The sequence below is a fragment of the Andrographis paniculata genome, unplaced genomic scaffold (assembly GCF_009805555.1).
Source record: "Andrographis paniculata isolate CXL003 unplaced genomic scaffold, ASM980555v1 Contig62END, whole genome shotgun sequence".
Classification (NCBI taxonomy): domain Eukaryota; kingdom Viridiplantae; phylum Streptophyta; class Magnoliopsida; order Lamiales; family Acanthaceae; genus Andrographis; species Andrographis paniculata.
The window spans coordinates 6,648,223-6,668,056 of record NW_026137598.1 but is presented as its reverse complement, the minus strand read 5'-3'; the positions used below and the strand labels follow the sequence as shown (position 1 = coordinate 6,668,056).

The following is a 19,834-nucleotide window of genomic DNA, read 5'->3' as shown; positions in this document are numbered from 1 at the left end:
CTAAATATAATACAATCTTGTATCAATATTCTAGTAAAGAATGACTAGTCATGTGAAATGAACTTATAAAAGTGAAATGATATGTTAATTTTATTATAAAAATGAGATTTGAATTGGCTAATACCACAAAAGATTTAGTAGAATAAAATTGCAATTGAAAAAAAATAATGTGTTTTTTTTTTTTTTTTATTGAAAATCATGTGTGTTGAATAATGTTTTAATAAATAATTATTATTTTATTATTATTATTTATTAATTCTCTTATAAAATTTTAATAATACCGTTAGTTTATTTTTATCAAATACTAATATTTTGTAGTCTATGTACTTAAGTAAAATTACATGATTTTTACATACAAAAGAAATATACTTTTATTAAAAACGATTTGTTTGCTTCTTTTTCTTAACAGGATTCTCAATAAATATTTTATCAAATATTCAATATAAAATATATTTTTTATATATATTATCCATATAATTTACGTAAAAAAATCAAAATACTAAACAAGCAAACTCAAATTAAATAATACTGATTTTAATTTAAAATCAAAATCAGATAATCTCAATATTTTTATTTTATTATTTATTTATTTTCTAACAAATTGGAGTCTGTTTATTTTGAATTTCATCTTAATTATTTTATTATTCTGTTTTTATAATTTTTCATAAGATATTTTATATGATGTTTTGTAAGAATAAAATAAGATTTAAAGTAGTATTTTAAAAAAAAAAAAAATATTCTTAATGAATAATATCATAAAATTCTAAATTTTTTCATGTAAATATAGCTTAGATCAAAAATTATTTTTGATCTCATTAAATATCATAGTTATTAATTTTAGTCTCATTAATTTTATTTTTTTTATCAATTTTGGTCCTACTCAAATGAAAAATTTATCAATTTTAGTTCAAATACGGTTGATTTGGACTGAACACGGCTGTATTGGATGACTCAGAAGGTGACTGGACGTTCCAGGCAGCCAACGGCCGTGTTGATTACCCTGCACTTCTGAACACGGTCGTATTTCTGCTCGTGTTCTGAACACAGCCATGTTCACGACCCTGTTCTCAACACAGTCATATTTTAGGCCATGTTCATGACTATATTTTCAATATAATCATATTGTAGGTCATTTTTTTTTTATTATTATTTTCACTTTTTGGTTAAAATTATTATATATATATTTATAATTCAAGAAAAATATTTTTTACAATTATTTCATAATATAAAAATTATCAATTTTTAATATTTTGAAAAAATAATTGCAGAAAAATATAAAGTAATAATATATTTGTTAGGATATGAAGCCTGATTATATCCTAAAATCTAGGGATATGATTTGGATATTATATTTTAGATTTTAGATATATGATTTGGATATTATTGTCAAAGGCTTAGGCTATAAATATCCATGTATTCTCACTTTAACATGTGCCTGCGTACTTGATAGTAAAATTTCTGGTTTGGCAGCGCCCCCAGACGTAGATCATCGTGATCGAACTGGGTTACCAAATTCTTGTGTTCTTTTGTCTTTATTGTCTCGTTTTGATTTCCTGGAATTTCTGTAACAATATTAATATATTTTTTATTTGATAGCAGGGTAATCAATAAGGCCATGTTGGCTGCCTAGGACGCCCAGTTACCTCCTGAGTCATCCAATACAGCCGTGTTCAGTCCCAGTCAACCATCGATAAATTTTCATCCGAGTGAAACAAAAATCGATAAAAAATTTTAAATGAGATTAAAATTGACAATTATGATATTAAATGAGACAAAAATAATTTTTGCTATGTAATTTATATGTTATTTATAAAAATCTACACACCTTTGTAATTTTAGTAGATAGCCCAAAAGTCCAAAACTATTAATAGGGCTGAAACCAAGCCCACTCGCCCAAATTTATTTTATTTCTTAATTAGAGAAATGATGTCAAATAATCTCGACTTGATCGAAAGAAATACTGATAAAAAAATATTGAATAGCATTATTTAGTTTGTGTTTTAAATCAAATTTTAAATTATTTATTTTAATAAAAAATTTTTTTAATAAAATATTATATTAAAATATTATTAAAATTTCAAATACAATCACAAATCAAACAAACCCAATTTGTGGGGATTTTAGATTTTGGGTTTAGATATTTGAATAGTAAATGGTTGATGTGATATAAATAGAGGTTGTTAAATGTAAAAAAAATTATAATATAATATAAAAAAAAAAAGAAATTATTTAATTTGATATTTTTTTTAAAAAAAATATATAAATATTAAAAATATATGGTAAACCTACAGCAGAACACAACCTAAGTTTAATATGTTTTTATTAGATAAAAAAATGGGCATGATTGTATGTGTTTTAGTAGTATATTTGAAATAGTAAAAGTTTTATAAATTAAAATATAATTTTAATGTTTAAATTAAAATTATTATAAAATTTCTTCCGTTTGAAATATAAAGCTTTATAATTATTTTTTAATGATAAGTAATAGGAAAATAAATTTAAAGATACACCTAAACACAACATCCATGTCACGCAAGAATATTATTATTATTTTTTTAAAAAAATACTCCAATAACTTTTTTTTAACTTTTTAAAAAATATTTATTTTTAAAATTTTTCGTATCGAATCAGCTAAATATGACGGATCGAGGAAGTAATAATTATGATAATGGTAAAATGGGTAATTATTGACCGACCACCTTTGGTTATGTTCATTTAGTGATTAGTTTTTTTTTTTTTTTTAGTTTTTGTTTGTTATTTGTTATTAGAGATTGTAAAATATTATTAAAATATTTACGTTAAATATTTTATAAGATAAAATAGTTATTTTCATTGAAAAATATAGGTTTATTGTATTGTATTTTATTTTTTAAAATTGAAGATGATATAAATATTAAGAGAAAAAATACTATCTTTGTTTTGTCCTTTCTGGTAATAAAGTAAAATTAAGAGAGAATAATCCCAAAGATAAAAGGGTAAAAGTAAAATAAAGTAAATTATACAGCTGTAGGAAAATTTATGTTCACAGGATAAAAACATATTATACTCTCTCCGTCCAGCTAGAAAGTATACACATTTCTATTTTGGAACGTCTAATTACAAAGTAAACATTTTATTAAATACCTCATTTTTTTTCTACAAATACTCTTACTTTACATCAAATCATTATTTTTGTACCAAAAAACAAGGTCAAAAATGTATTACACTACTTTTAACTACCCATTATAATTCAAAATACTATTATTTCTTAAACACTGCGTCAAAAGTAAATGTTTACTTTATCCGTGGACGGAAGGAGTATTATTTTTATTTTTCTTTTTTCTGCAATCACTACCGGAAAGTGTACACTGTATAAACTTCGATCGAACCTAATACTTTGCAAATTAAGCCCGACATGTAAGTCCCACTAGTTTACTTTCAAATTTTGACAATCATATTCATAAAAACTACCTTCTTTTCTGTTATAAATATTTAAAAAACAATAAAATATAAGTACTCTAGTAATACTTTCATCATTCTAAATAATTAGCAACTTAAAAAAAAAAAAAAAAACAAAAAAAACAAAAACAAAAACAAAAGACAAAAAATCTAAACACTACGAGAACACAACCTAATAATAATAATAATAATAATAATAATAATAATAAAGAAGGAATAATAATTCAGAAAATGGGAATATGGAATCCAGTGTTTGTGGTCAAGAACAGAAATATTAACAAGAATTAAATATTCAGATCCTTACTTCTATGCACATTTTATTGATCCAAGATTGTCGTCATGTCGGATGGAATACGACGCCGTATAATTTATTTTGTTTTGAGATTTTGGATTTTAAATTGAGATTTGAATAGTAAAAATTTTGAATTTGAATAGTTGTATGATGTGATATTTTAAATGTAAAATTGATTTTTACTATAATATAAAAAATAAAAAATAGGTGTTTGATTTGATATTTTTGAAAAAAAAAATTGGATGAATAGTGTAAATCCAATCCAATCCCCCAAACAAACACACCCTTAAATTATCTACTGCAATGTGCAAATTTAGGTTTTTACTATTTGAATTATGCATTTCTCAAAAAAAAAATATATATATTTTTTTCTCACAAAACTTCTTATTATACATTATTTTAATATTAAATTTAAAATTTTTCCTAAACCTATCAAATGAAACTGACTGTGGGTGTGTTTGTTTAGAGGATTGGGTTTGAGAAATGCACTATTCATTCCCTTTTTTTTTTTTTCTTTCAAAAATATCAAATCAAACACTTATTTTTTATTTTTTATATTATACTAAAAATCAATTTTACATTCAAAACATTACATCAACACTTATTTATATCACATTATACAAATATTTAAATTCAAACTTTTTACTATTCAAATCCCAACTCAAAATCCAAACCCCAAACAAAACACACATTTCTTTTGTATCTTAATTTAATTTAATGTATTAGTTTCATTACTAAGGAATGCTTTATTTTTAATATTTAAAAAATATATTAATGGTGTGTTTGTTTGGGGTTTGGATTTTGGATTGAGATTTGAACAGTAAAAATTTTAAATTTGAATAGTTGTATGATGCGATATAAATAGGTGTTGATGCGATGTTTTGAATGCAAAATTGATTTTTAGTATAATATAAAAAATAAAAAATAGATGTTTGATTTGATGTTTTGGGGGAAAAAAATTGGATGAATAGTAGAAAAAAAATCCAATCCCTCAAACAAACACACCCTAAGTAGAAAAACAGGTAAACACGCCCGATAAAACAAGAATAATAATTTGATGTACATATATAAAAAAGTAACCACATGTTTTGCTTTGATAAATAATTCACGGAGAAAATACTTTTACTTTTTGTTCTAAAGAAAAAGAAGATGAAGAAAAGGCACTATGACATAAAGGTTTTATATTTATATATATAATGCTTAAAAAAAAAGGACAAAGGTGTAGAGTTATGGGCTTTTTTAATATAAATATATTACAAATTTGATTTTAAAAAATTATTCATTTCTAAGCACTTTATAATAATCCATTCGATCTATAACATTTTCTATATGTTTATTTTTAACATAGTTTTTTAAAGTGATACTGTTTTAATAGTTTTTTTTTTTTTTTTATGTATTATTATTATTATTAGTTTACTATTATTTTAAGTTTGAAGTGATTTAATAAATTGTATTTAAAAGGATAGATGATAAATTATACTCCTTCCGTCCCAGATACCGTGTCTGCTACACTGTAGACACGGTATTTTAGGAGGGGTGTAATTAGTAGATAATTAAGAATGTATTAGTAAAAATAATTGTCCTATAATATAAATAATTATAAATTAAGATTAAGATAATTAATTAATTTAATTAAAATTAAAAAAAAATTAAAAAACTTAAAATGAGATTAAAGTGTGTAATCATTTTCCAAAAAAAAAAAAAGTGACATGATATGTGAGACGGACAGAAACGGCAACGTGGACATGGTATCTGGGACGGAGGGAGTATATATATATATAAACAGAAAAAGTGTATATACGTACAAAAAAATGAAATATTCTAAAGTACAAATAATAACATAAAATTTGATATGGAGAAATATAATTTATCTTAGGCCATCTCCACCCTATCATCTCTATTTATCCAGTTTTAACTCCAAATATGCACTTACTACGGTAATTTTACTCCAACCATAACTCAATTTTTTACTTTTATTATTCAAATATTCAATTTTTCCTATTATTTTAAACAACTTTTTATTTTTATAATTTAAAATAAAATTTTAAAAAATAAAAATTAAATTTATAATTTTAAAAAATAAAAAAATTTAAAAAAATAGCGTTTGCTGCACTGTAGCAAACTCTAAATTTGGTGCTGGGAATGGTGCTGGATTGGAGCAGCTCGGCGGAAAAAATGGTGTTGGAACGTCAGATATGGAGCATGGTTGGAGATACTCTTACCTACAACGTACCAACAAGATAACATTTAAATGTCATTCCGGTAATCTATATGTTGTAAAATTTTCGAATATATTTATCTCTTAACATCTAAGTTTTTATATTCTATTGAAATAATAATAATAGGAAAATATATTTAAGATTGAATAAAAACGACTCTATTGATTTATAATGAATAGTTTGAAAGTTATTTTAGTTGTGTAGTTGCAATAAAGTATTATCTTGATTATCGATATTTTATTTTATTTTATTTTTTTCAGTCAAGGAGGTTGATTAGTACAGCTTATTCAACTAGCATAATTATAACTATCGAGTTAAGCTTGGAGATTTATTCAATACATATTCGAATAGTAGTTGAATGCCTACATTATACAAAAATAAAAAATAAAAAATAAAAAAAATAAAAATCTTTTATACGTGCGAGTATATATATATTTATAACAAAAAAAAAAAAAAAAGTAGATATTGATTATCATAAACTAAAGAAAATCCATTAGCAAAAGAATATGACAATTCAATTCTTTTCCACTTAATTCTGCAATGTGAATTGAAAATGACTACCGAGTTGTGTGTTACTAATATTTATTTTCATATTTTGCAATAATTAATTTATATATATATATATATAATGACTCAGTATTTAAATAAACATCTTAAAAATAAAAATACAAAAGAATACATCAGAGTTCTTTTATTTTATTTTATTTTGTTTTTTTACTATATGCTATTATAAATACGTTCTAGAATTCTAATAAAATTATATATAATACACTTGATTTTAATATATTTCGATTCAACCAAATTGCCAGAAGAATATTCCGTCCACGTCATTTTAAAATTGAACCACAAAATAAAATAATAATAATATAAAAAAAGTTGTTAGTATTTTGTTTGACGATCGTGAATCAATGTCGGATGACTAAAATTGACAGCATGTCCTAAATTTATGATCACGGGATGTTGAGATTGAATCTGAACCGTTCATTGGGCGGACGGTTAGGATGGCATCAACGTCAGATAGAGGTCAGGACCGCCACTGCGGGTGGGGACTCCTTTATTCATCAAAGATCAATGCTTGGCTTATTTATTGCAATATCTTTTAGTATTTGCTTCATGCTTTTCAATTATTGCTGCCCACCTTGCAGGCCTTATATTCTATTTTATAGTGTCTTGTTTAACGTACACGTACGATAATTCATGAGAAATATAATTAATAAATAATAAATAATATATTAATAAAAATAATTTTAAATTAAAATTAAAATAATAAAATAATCTAATTAAAATTAAAAAAAATTAAAATATATAATTCTAATAACAAAATAACTGGAACAAACAAAAATGAAAAAAAATATACATGATAAATAGGAGGAAGGGAGTATATTATGTTATCTTCGTTCATTCATTATTGTTGATGCAATTTTTCAATAATAAAAATAAAATTCGAAAATAGGAAATTATCTTCGAATTTGATATAATTAGTGCCTGAGATTAAGAATCACCGTAGGATACATAAATAAAATAGAAAAATAAAACTACAGGAAAATAAAGAGGCAATTCTTTTGAATTTGACGTCGATTGAAAATGATTTGTCAGAACATACCCGAATCCTTAAATAATCATTTAAAAAAACGGTTTGAACCGCCGTCTGGTCTGTTACAACAACCGCTATCAACCGCCCACCAGGTCCTCCTCTGTTGACACGGTGTGTTAACCGACTCATCAACCGCTCGCGCTACTTACAACACTCAACTGGCTCGGCCGACCACCTCTGAAAACCTCACTGTCTTAAATGGGCGGCTAGTCCCGACCGAATACTCAACCGCCAAGCAATAACCTCTGGCTTTTTAGACGGACCGTAGACCAACCGACTGAACTTACTGAAGATGGTCCGACCGGCTACTCAGCCGCCCAAAATAACCCCTGACTCTTTAGACGGACTGCAGGCCAACCGACTCCTTGGCCGTCCCACCAAGCGACCACCATCTCGTCTTTTGTCCGACCTCGTATCGTCCATCTCATTCTTTTTCGCCCGACCTCACTTGGTCCGACCTGCGTAATAACCGTCCTTCTTCGCTCGACTTCCTCTTTTGACCAACCTCCGTATCAGCAGTCCCCCGTCCGACCTCAGTTGGTCCGACCTCGGGCCAACCAACTACGGACCATCCGACCGGCCCAACCGACAGCGAACCATCTGACAGCGAACCAATCGACCGGCTCTGTTTGCCTTATCTCCTTAGATGGACAACTGGTTCAACAGACTATACTCTTGACAGACCTTCGGGTCTGCCGATACTTCTTCTTTGCCCGACCTTCGTCTTGACAGACTTCCGTGTCTGCCGATACTTCTTTTTTGCCCGACCTTCGTTTTACAGACCTCTGCGTCTGCCGATACTTTTACTTTGCCCGACCTTATCACGTCCGATCTCTGTGCCCAACCTTGTCCTGTCCGATTTCTACGCCCGACCTTATCACGTCTGATCTCCGTGCCCGTCCTTGTCCTGTCTGATCTTAACGCCCGACCTTATCACGTCCGATCTTCGTGCCCGACCTTGTCCTGTCCGATCTTAACGCCCGACCTTATCACGTCCGATCTTCGTGCCCGACCTTGTCCTGTCCGATGTTAACGCCCGACCTTATCACGTCCGATCTTCGTGCCCGACCTTATCCTGTCCGATGTTAACGCCCGACCTTATCACGTCTGATCTCTGTGCCCGATCTTATCACGCCTGATCTCTGCACCCGACCTTATTACACCCGATCTTTGCTTTCTGCCGAGGAATCCTTTTCCTTGACAGAGTTTCGTACTCTCTTTTTAAGATCTCATCGTTTTTTTTGTGCTCAACAATTATTATTATTATTATTTATTACTATTTACAAAAGTAATCATCAAGTAATAATAACAACAATAATAATAAGATAAAGCTGTAACAAACTCAAAAGGAATATAGTATATGCCAACCTCATGTATGATGGATGAATCAGCAAACATTCAAAATTGACATACCAAAATATTCAAATAAAGTAATACACACACGTATACATGTAACTATTTTAGATTTGAAATTTTTTAAAAATAAATATTTTAACACTCAATATAGTAAAAAATATATTAAATACAATACTTAAATTTTAAAAAACAATGGAAAAGACAAATACATATAAGTTAAAAATTAGTCCGTGTAGCCCACTATAGTGTGATGGCCAAGAAACGATCTTAAAAGAATTTCCACACACATATATATATATATACATACATATACATACATATATATACATACATATATATATAGTGGATCTCATCAGTATGTTGAAGAGTCCTATTATTTTCTCTGTACTACTTTACTAAGATGAGTTTCAGACAAATATATTCATCGTATATATCATCTCATATGTATATACATATCTCATGATCATCTTTTATATATCCAACAATATTTTCATCAAATCAAATTAATTATAAACAAGCTTTCTTCATCATCATCATCGCAGACAATGGTGCTCCACATACTCAACACTGCTCCAAGTAAGTGTTTTCTTAAATTTTATATATTTTTGTTTTGTATTTATAATCATAGATAGATTCATATAAAAACAATCTCCTGTTTTCTGTTCTTCCTAAAAAAAAAAAAAAGAAAAAAAAAAGAAGAAGAAGAAGATGATCAAATGTTTTGTATGTTCAGTTTTGAAGATCCGAATATTCAGGAGATTTTGATTTGACTAAACTTAATCCACAAAATAGTAATAATAATAACAATTACTATTATTATTACTAAATGGATATTCTCAAACTTCATGTTTGGGATGAAAATGAATGACGCATCTATATCATCCATCTGATCCAACGGCTGTGATTGCAGCAATCTGTTCGTATTTTAGGGTAACCATCATATCGCCGCTATAAAACAGCACTTTCTTATTTTTGAATTTTGTTTATATTCTCCTGAAGTTGATTTTGTTTTTGGGTTTGTAAACGTAGGTATATTATGTGTTTTAGGTTATTTCAGTGAAACTTATAATTTATTTGGTAGATTATTAAACGTGACACAATTTAATTAAATTTTCAAAAATTTTCCCTCTATCCCATCGCTTTTAAATTTGTTACTCCATATTTTACGACAACGACAAAGTCACCAATGCTTATATCTTGATACATTAAAGCAATGAATTTGAGTCACTTTTTTTGGTACCCAGGCTTCATGTTTCTCAAAATTTCCGTGCCATGGCCGGACCTCGTCTCGCCCTGCTTATGGGACGAGACGAGCATTGGCTTGCCCATTGGATTTCTGCTCATATTCCTGCTCTACTATGTTAGAACTAACGCCCACTCGATTTGGAACGGTAGTAAAAAGTCGTCTAGCGACGTTGCTAGATATGGCTTCGCCTACAAACTCGGCGTCGTATGTTCCCTTCTGATGATGCTCGCTCAGTTTATCGCGATACTAACGTATACGGATGCGCGCTGCGCATCTTTCGCGAAAGTTCTTTCGTCACGGATCATGCAAATTTTGTCGTGGACGATCGTTTTGGTCGTCTTGTATAAGTTCGGTGAACGGAAGCATCTCAAGTTTCCGTGGCTCCTCCGGTTCTGGTGGACGTTGGCGTTTTTGCTATTTCTAGCTCGCACTACGATTGACGTAATTGATGGCCGAGTTGGAGTGTTGGAATACGCTGATGGAATGAGCTTTTTAACCTCAATTTGCCTTCTAGGGTTAGCGATCTGGGGAAACACCGGTGCGGTGGCCTCGAGAGATTTAGACGAAGATATTATCGAGGCACTTCTCGACGGAAAGGACGAGAAGCTTCCAGAACCATCGAAAAAAGACAGCCTGTACGGGAAGGCGACGGTGGTCCAGCACGTGACTTTCTCGTGGCTAAATCCGCTCTTCGAGTACGGCTACAGGAAGCCTCTCGATCAAGACGAAGTCCCCGACGTCGACGTCAACGATTCTGCAAGCTTTCTAACAGGGGCCTTCGAAAAATGCCTCGAAACTGAGAAGGAGAAGGCTGCGGGGAACCCGTCGATTTACAGAGTGATGTACATGTTCGCGAGAAAGAAAGCTGCGATCAACGCGGTTTTCGCCGTCACCAGCGCTTCGACGTCGTACGTTGGCCCTTACCTGATAAACTATTTCGTCGAGTTTCTTAATGGGAAGAAGTACAGGAGTTTGGAGAGCGGGTACTTACTCGCGTTAGGGTTCCTCGCGGCGAAGCTTGTGGAGACGACGGCGCAGAGGCAATGGATTTTTGGGGCGAGGCAGTTAGGGCTTCGTCTGAGAGCTGCGTTGATTTCACAGATTTACCAAAAGGGGCTGAGATTGTCGAGCCAATCGCGGCAGAGTCGAACGAGCGGGGAGATCATCAACATCATGAGTGTGGATATACAGAGAATCACCGACTTCGTATGGTATTTGAACACTGTGTGGATGCTGCCGGTGCAGATTTCGTTGGCGATTTACATTCTGCATATGAATCTCGGCGCCGGAGCTTTCGTCGCGCTGGCGGCGACGATGACGGTGATGACCGGCAACATTCCATTGACGAGGGTGCAGAAGGCGTACCAGATGAAGATCATGGACGCCAAGGATGATAGGATGAAGGCGACATCTGAAGTTCTGAGAAACATGAAGACAATTAAACTCCAAGCGTGGGACGAACACTTCATCGGAAAGCTTGTAGGATTGAGAAAAGTCGAGCATGGCTGGCTGAAGAAATCTCTCTGGCTGAACGCCTTGACGGCGTTCATCTTCTGGGGGTCGCCGGCGTTCATCTCAGTGATAACTTTCAGTGGATGTCTTTTAATGGGAATTCCGTTAACCGCCGGGAGGGTTTTGTCTGCTCTGGCCACATTCCGAATGCTGCAGGACCCGATCTTCAATCTTCCTGACTTGCTTAATGTTATTGCACAGGGAAAAGTATCTGTAGACAGAATCTCTACTTACCTGCAAGAAGATGAGATCAAGGAAGACGCAGTCGAATTCGTTTCGAGCAATCAAACAGAGTTCCATGTCGAAATTAATGAAGGAAGATTCAGCTGGGATACAGAGACAGGAAATGCAACATTAGATCGAATACAGTTGAAGGTTAAGAAAGGAACGAAGGTAGCGATTTGCGGAACTGTAGGTTCAGGCAAGTCTAGTCTGCTCTCTTGCATAATCGGCGAGATGCAGAAGCTGTCGGGAGAGGTGAAGATCAGCGGTTCGAAGGCGTATGTTCCTCAGTCGCCATGGATATTAACAGGAAACATTCGTGAAAACATCTTATTCGGGAATGGATACGAAAGCGAGAAGTATGACAGAACAATCGAAGCCTGTGCACTAACGAAAGATTTCGAGCTGTTTGGAGCCGGAGACATGACAGAAATAGGCGAAAGAGGAATCAATATGAGCGGCGGGCAGAAGCAGAGGATACAGATTGCTCGCGCTGTGTACCAAGACGCCGATATTTATCTCCTCGACGACCCTTTCAGCGCTGTCGACGCCCACACCGGCACGCAGCTTTTCAAGGTTTGTTGTTCTTGGATTGTATTCGTCTGTTTAATGATGATGATCACTGATGATTGTAAATTAATCGACAGGACTGCTTGATGGGATTGCTCAAGAACAAGACGATATTATACGTCACTCACCAAGTGGAATTCCTTCCTGCAGCCGACCTCATTCTGGTAATGGAAAACGGAAGAATCGCGCAAGCCGGGACGTTCGATCAGCTTCTGCAGCAGAACATCGGATTCGAAGCTCTGGTTGGAGCACACAGTCAAGCTCTGGAATCAGTCATATCAATGGAAGCTTCAAGCCGCGGAAATGATCAAACAGTGGCAGCTGAGAACGACGGCAATGGAGATGCAGAAGCAAGCCAAGAAATCCCATACGTGAAGCAAGAATCGGAGCACAATCTCTGCGCAGAGATAACAGAGAAAGATGGAAGATTAGTTCAGGATGAAGAAAGGGAGAAAGGGAGCATAGGGAAAGAAGTATACATGGCATACTTAACGATCGTAAAACGCGGCGCCTTCGTCCCCGTCATCATCCTCGCACAATCGTCATTCCAAGTTCTGCAAGTAGTCAGCAATTACTGGATGGCGTGGGCATGTCCAGCCGGCGATGAACAGCCGAAGAACGGCCTGCATTTCGTGCTTATTGTGTACACGATCCTCTCCTTCGGGAGTGCATTCTGTGTGCTGATCAGATCCAGTTTGGTTGCCATAACTGGTTTATTGACAGCAGAAACTCTGTTCAGCAGAATGCTTAAAAGCACACTCTACGCTCCAATGGCGTTCTTCGATTCCACACCTGCTGGAAGAATCTTAAACCGTGCATCGACTGATCAAAGCGTGCTCGACCTGGAAATGGCGACGAGGCTAGGATGGTGTGCTTTCTCCATAATTCAGCTTCTAGGGACCATAGCAGTCATGTCGCAGGTTGCTTGGGAGGTCTTCGTCATCTTCATTCCAGTGACAGCGATCTGCATTTGGTACCAGGTAGTGACTAAGATCATCATCATCTTCATTGTTCTTGAATTTAAAATGACCTAATTTATCTTTAATTTGCAGATGTATTACATACCGACAGCAAGGGAACTGGCGCGATTAGCAGGGATTCAGAGAGCTCCGATTCTCCATCATTTTGCAGAATCACTAACCGGAGCAGCAACGATTCGTGCTTTCGGTCAATTCGATCGATTCACCAATGCCAACCTCTGCTTAATCGACGATCACTCACGGCCATGGTTTCACAATGTAGCAGCCATGGAGTGGCTCTCTTTCAGGCTCAATCAGCTCTCCAATTTCGTCTTCACCTTCTCGTTAGTTCTGCTAGTCTCCCTCCCTGAAGGAATCATAAATCCAAGTAAAGTTCAAAATCAAATCTAAGAAATCAATCAAGCTATGGATGCTTAATCAGTTAATCTCGTGGCTGTCTGACTGTATCGTCTTCCTCAGGTATTGCTGGATTAGCAGTCACTTATGGAATCAATCTCAATGTCCAGCAAGCTTCAGTGATCTGGAGCATATGCAACGCAGAAAACAAAATGATATCAGTCGAACGCATTCTTCAGTACTCGAATCTCCGAAGCGAAGCTCCATTCACCATTGAAGAATCCAAACCACCGTCTCAATGGCCAGAGACAGGAAAGATCAGCTTCCAACAATTGCAGGTACTGCAACACATAAAATTCAATAATTCATAAACATGTCCATTGATTACATCTCACACAATTCCATAACCAGATTCGCTACGCCGAGCATCTCCCATCAGTGCTGAAGAACATCACCTGCACATTCCCAGGGAGGAAGAAAGTCGGGGTAGTGGGAAGAACAGGGAGCGGTAAATCAACCCTAATACAAGCCATCTTCCGAATCGTGGAGCCCCGCGAAGGCACTATAATCATAGACGATGTCGACATAACCAAAATAGGCCTTCAAGACCTAAGATCAAGGCTCAGTATCATCCCACAAGATCCAACAATGTTCGACGGAACAGTCCGAGGAAATCTCGATCCCCTGCAGCAATACTCCGACACTGAAATATGGGAGGCATTGGACAAATGTCAGCTAGGCGACATAGTGCGCGAAAAGCCAGAAAAACTCGAATCCACCGTTGTAGAAAATGGAGAGAACTGGAGTGTCGGCCAAAGACAGCTCTTTTGTCTAGGAAGAGCACTGTTAAAGAAAAGCAGCATTCTTGTTCTCGACGAAGCGACAGCATCGGTCGACTCTGCAACCGATGGAGTGATACAGAAGATCATTAGTCAAGAATTTAAAGATCGGACTGTCGTCACGATAGCTCACAGAATCCACACCGTAATCGACAGCGATTTTGTCTTGGTGCTGAGTGATGGTAAGAAAAAACTTTACGGCCTAATTAATTACTTCGTAATTTGAATTCGACTGACTCGTATGCATTTATGTTGGTTTTCGTTGATCAGGAAGAATAGCGGAATTCGACTCCCCAGCTAAGCTACTGGAAAGAGAGAACTCTTTCTTCTCTAAGTTGATTAAAGAGTATTCGATGAGATCACAGAGTCTAAACACCATGCCGAAGTTGCAGAGTTGAATTTAATTTTGCAACACGTACCAATTGTGTTTTTTTTGCTTTGTATAACTTATTTAGAGAAAACATATCAATTTTTTTTTTTTTTTGACGATTTGTAAAATTATATTCTTAATGCAACATTTATTAAATTATTGTAGTTCACAATTATGCTAAGAAATGAATTATATATTTGTTTGATCAGTAAAAAATATTAATTGAAAAAATAATAATTATTTTTTATTTATTTATCAAAACATAGCACTTATCTAATTAAATCAAGAAATTATACAATAATAAAATAAATATTTTTCAAAAAAACAAATGATTGGAAACATAAATTGAGTCCTATTTTTCATCTTTATTTATTTATTTCCTCTTTTTGATAAAGTGGGATAATTTTTTAAAAAAATTTCATTTGAGATATAAGATCTATTTTGTTAAATTTAAAGTAAATATTAGTTGTTAAAATCTTTTTTAAATATTGAATTATCAGAGATTTGCTATTCCACTATCAAGTTCTTTGACGCAGTGCTTTCGTTTTTTTTATTTAATTTTTGTGCTTCATTTTCTAATTTACAATAATAATTTTTTATTTTAAAATTAAAATTTGAAATATTATAATTTTTATTATAATATTTTTTTCCAATTTTTATTTAATAATTTTATAATAATATTTTGATTATTTTATTTATTTGCCTAATTTTTGAATATTTTATCAAATTTATTTTCTAATAATCTTAAATTATAAAATATATAAATATTTAATATTTAAGCCCAAATTATATATATAATATTTTTTATAATAATTACTATTTTAAAATAGAGTTTATTGTTTTGTAAAAAAAAAATTAATATATATATTTTAAAATTAATATAATAAACACATATTTATTATTTTTATATTATTTATATAATATTTTATATTTTACATAAAAAAAAAAATTCATTTAAAGAAAAACACAAAACAATCCAACCCATAGTTTTATATACTTATATATATATGAAAAGAATATTATGTATAATAGTATTAATGGATAATATTTTTTGAGAAGAACATTATAAATATTCTAGATATTAAAACTCTATAGATCTATTACTATTGTTGTCAACTTTTTAATATTTATATGCAAATATACACAAAAGGTAATCGTAATAAAAAAAGAAAAATATAGAAAAATGAATTAGTCTTTTATTTATAATTATAAGTTTTATCACATACTGCCTTAAATAAATTTATTAAAAAATTTAAAAATAAATAAAAACAATTATCATTTGATTTGATATGTTTATAATTTATTGATGATTTATATCTAAGTATATTAGAAAATTTCATTTTATTTTGTTTTACATTTAAAAATAAATAAAAGAATACTAAGGTAAAAAACGGGGTGCACCAACAGAATGGACCACCGTGTTTCAGGCACGTAATATCTGCTGATTTAATATTTAATATTTAAATGGGCCTCTTTTAATAATTATTTAGGCCCAAATATAAATAGGCCCAATAAAGTCTCTGACCGATTCAATATGGAGTGTTCGGGTTCGGTTCACGTGCCGTGCACGTGACGGATCTCATTGGTCAAATCGTGAATAGATTTTGTTCTAACCGACAAAGGCGACTCGCCAATAAGAGTTGCCTATTTTGACTCTCACCTGACAATCCGGCGGGAGAGGGAGAAAGAGAAATTGATCGGCGATTTTGGTTCGAGAAAGGTGCGATTCGTGATTTGATTTTTGGTTTGATTGATATTTTGCTTATCCTGTCATGTCGAGATTCTGTTGATTGCGATTCCAGCTGCGATTGTCTGCGCCCGTGGGTGGATTGATTCGTCATTTTTTTTTTGTTTATTCCCGCCCCCACTCTTCTTCTTAAATTTTGAATTTGACTGGCGTGCGGATTTGTCTGTGTATTCTTGGATTTTGCTGTTTGAGCATCGCCTCGATGAACTTGTCGTTATTTGTGGATTGTTTTTAATTTTCTGAGGCGGAATCGTACGTCGTGATTATGCCTGACGTTTTCGATGTTCATTTTTCCTCCCTCATCTTTTCATTTTATTGGAAGCTCCTATCCTCGTTTCCGATTTCCTGGAATTTTGCTGGTTTTCGTTTGATGCATAAAATTTTGTTCACTATTGAGTAAGGATTCTACATATTAGTGTATTTGAATATGCATCATCGGCATGAAATAGGTGAATTGAATTGGAATTGGATATTAGTATTAAATCAAATTCATGCCCTTAGAAATAGTTTTTCTTTTAGTTTAGATCAATGAAATGTTAAACTGGAAACGGTTTATCAACTGAAGTACCAATTTATCTATAAAATTGGTAAACATCGATTCACACATCTCCTTGTGTTCTTAGGGGAAGTTGAACACTCATGAGTAAAAGGAATCTCACTCTTATGGAAGAAGGTAATTATGGTAGATAACTTGGGAACATAGAGCACTATCGAATTTCTCTTCTTGTTTATGTACTATAAGTGAACACAAAATAGGATCTGTGGTTGAATTAGATAATAATTGAGAATTTTCATACTAATTTCGACTTCTAATTATTACCCCAATCTTATCTAATTACTTTTTATTATACCAAATCTGATAAACCATTTCAAATGATCTAATTGAGGTTTAACTATAGGTTGAACTGCAGTTTGATCATTTAACATTAAAGATCATATGCTATATAACATCTTCAAAAACTGAATTGTCAATTTCTGCACTTTGAATTATTGAGTACAACTCATATTTGATTGGTAAATGATCATTAGTTATTGAACTTGGTGTTTGCTTACTGAATTCTGATATTCTTCTGATCCAATTGATCGTTATTCAGATTGTTAGAAGAACTGCAAGACTTATCTTTCCCCATGCTTTCTAGTTTGGTCTATTTCCTATGTCTAGTGAGTTCTCCATCGAGTAAAGTCTTAGCCCAATACTTTTAATCTTGATGAAGATGTTAATATTATCCTGATCTTAGCTAGCACACTTATGCAGATCTTTTGGAAATATTTAGTAATCATCTATTACAATCCATAGATTTTGTGTATCCCAATACTAGTGAAAAAATGGTTTAAGATCCTAACTAGTTAGCATAATCTTTTCCTATATTTAGTGATAGTCTATTATATAATACTCCATAGATTGTGTGTGTTACAATCCTTATGAAAAAGGGTTTAACATTCTTGTTACCATATACTTATTTAAACCTTATCCTAATATTTAGTGATAATCTATTATATAATCCAAAGATTTTGTGTATCCCAATCCTTGTAAATTTAGGAAAATATTACTATAAATTGGAGGAAGGAGAGCCTTTAATTTTTTCAAATTCAGAGTTCTTATCCAAAAACTTTTGATCAAGATTAAAGGAGAATCACATCTACATAAATTTTTATTCCTTCACCCTCCCTTGATTTCTCAGGTGATGTTTGCATTAAGTTTACATTATGCTATAAGTTTTCTTCATCTGTTTTTTTTTTTTTTTTTTTTTTGGGGAAAATTTTGTAATCAATTTCCTAACATGTACATGATGTTTTCGATAGGTTTAACTAATTGTATTTGGCTATGACAACACCCGGCAACAAACTTAGCGCCGATCTGGCTCGTGAGTCGTTGATTGCAATATCATATATAGTACCCGATGAGGCTGGTGCTATGGCCAAGATGTCGGGTACAGACACAGAATATTGCAAGAAATTTAATGGACATGTAACAGACAGTAATGACAAATACAGGTCTAAGCTGATCTCAATTTCGTCTTCACCGCCACCGGAAGCGAAACCGCAGCCGAGCTCCGGTTAGTTCACAGTTATAGGTCGTCGTTTTGCTTTCCCATTTTTTATTTTTATAAGTTTCAGGCATGCACGGTGTGGATAGAACCTTTTGTATAGGTGATTAACATTACATGGGCATGTTTTTTTTTGTATTTTGTGTACTTTTTTTAAAAGAAATATTATATTTAACAATTGTTTTTATCTTGATATATATATATATATAATAGCGACTAAATATATGTTAATTTATGAAATTATAAAGTGTTCTCTTTTTCTTGTTTTTTTTTTTATTATTATTTAATTTCTTTAAAAATATTATGACCAATTTAAATATTATAAAGGGGACCAATTCTCCTTTACGAGAATAAATAATTAAAAAGGAATGGGCACCCTCTTTAAATAAATAAATAAAATTGGTAAAGAGGGTTGTGTGTGGATTCCATTTACATGTAGAATAAATTAAAATAGCAACATAATTAATTAGCCAAGTGTTCTCAGCAAAACCGTCTTTATCTTACGTGAACTTTGTATAATTTATTCCTTAAATATTTTAACATTTGGGTATGTTTGATGGGAAAAATTTGAAAAAAAAAAAATATATTAAAATAATATATGTTGAGATTTTTTATGAAAAATATATATATATATATTGTTAGCATAAAATTCATTTATATAAATTAAGTAATCTAAATATATATTTTTAAATTATTAATAAATATACTTTTTAATACAAATTGATGAAAAAATTAGTTCAAAAGGTATTTGAAGGTTCATTAATATATTTTTACAAGGTGCTATTTTAATGAAAAGAAATATAATAGCCACCATAAATTCTTGTTAAAATATTGTGACAACTTTTCTCTGTGCCTTTTTTTTTTGTCGTTTTTTTTGTTTTTCATTCTATCGTTTACTTAACATGCTTTTTGTTTAATCATAATTTTAAATTAAATTGCAAAATGTTATTAATATTATAATTGATTTGAATTATACCATTGATAAACTAATATATAACGGTTTTAAACAATTATATCATATTGTTATTGGTCCGAAAAATCAATTTTCACTTTGTTTTTCTAGTA

General features: G+C 31.9%; 1 protein-coding gene and 1 long non-coding RNA gene across 2 annotated transcripts; both read left to right on the top strand.

Annotated features, from left to right (window-relative positions):
- The first annotated feature begins 9,261 nt into the window (after nt 1-9,261).
- On the top strand, nt 9,262-15,084 carry LOC127260886 (putative ABC transporter C family member 15). Its single transcript, XM_051288901.1, has 7 exons — nt 9,262-9,475; nt 10,144-12,455; nt 12,527-13,429; nt 13,502-13,796; nt 13,889-14,103; nt 14,177-14,786; nt 14,875-15,084. Exons 1-7 carry the CDS (start codon nt 9,445-9,447, stop codon nt 15,000-15,002), a joined length of 4,494 nt encoding a protein of 1,497 aa, XP_051144858.1. The 5' UTR covers nt 9,262-9,444; the 3' UTR covers nt 15,003-15,084.
- A 1,514-nt stretch (nt 15,085-16,598) lies between these two features.
- LOC127261360 (uncharacterized) lies at nt 16,599-18,553 on the top strand. Its single transcript, XR_007840901.1, has 4 exons — nt 16,599-16,694; nt 17,345-17,394; nt 17,816-17,882; nt 18,525-18,553. It is a non-coding gene; the product is annotated as an uncharacterized LOC127261360 (long non-coding RNA).
- Nucleotides 18,554-19,834: the final 1,281 nt, after the last annotated feature.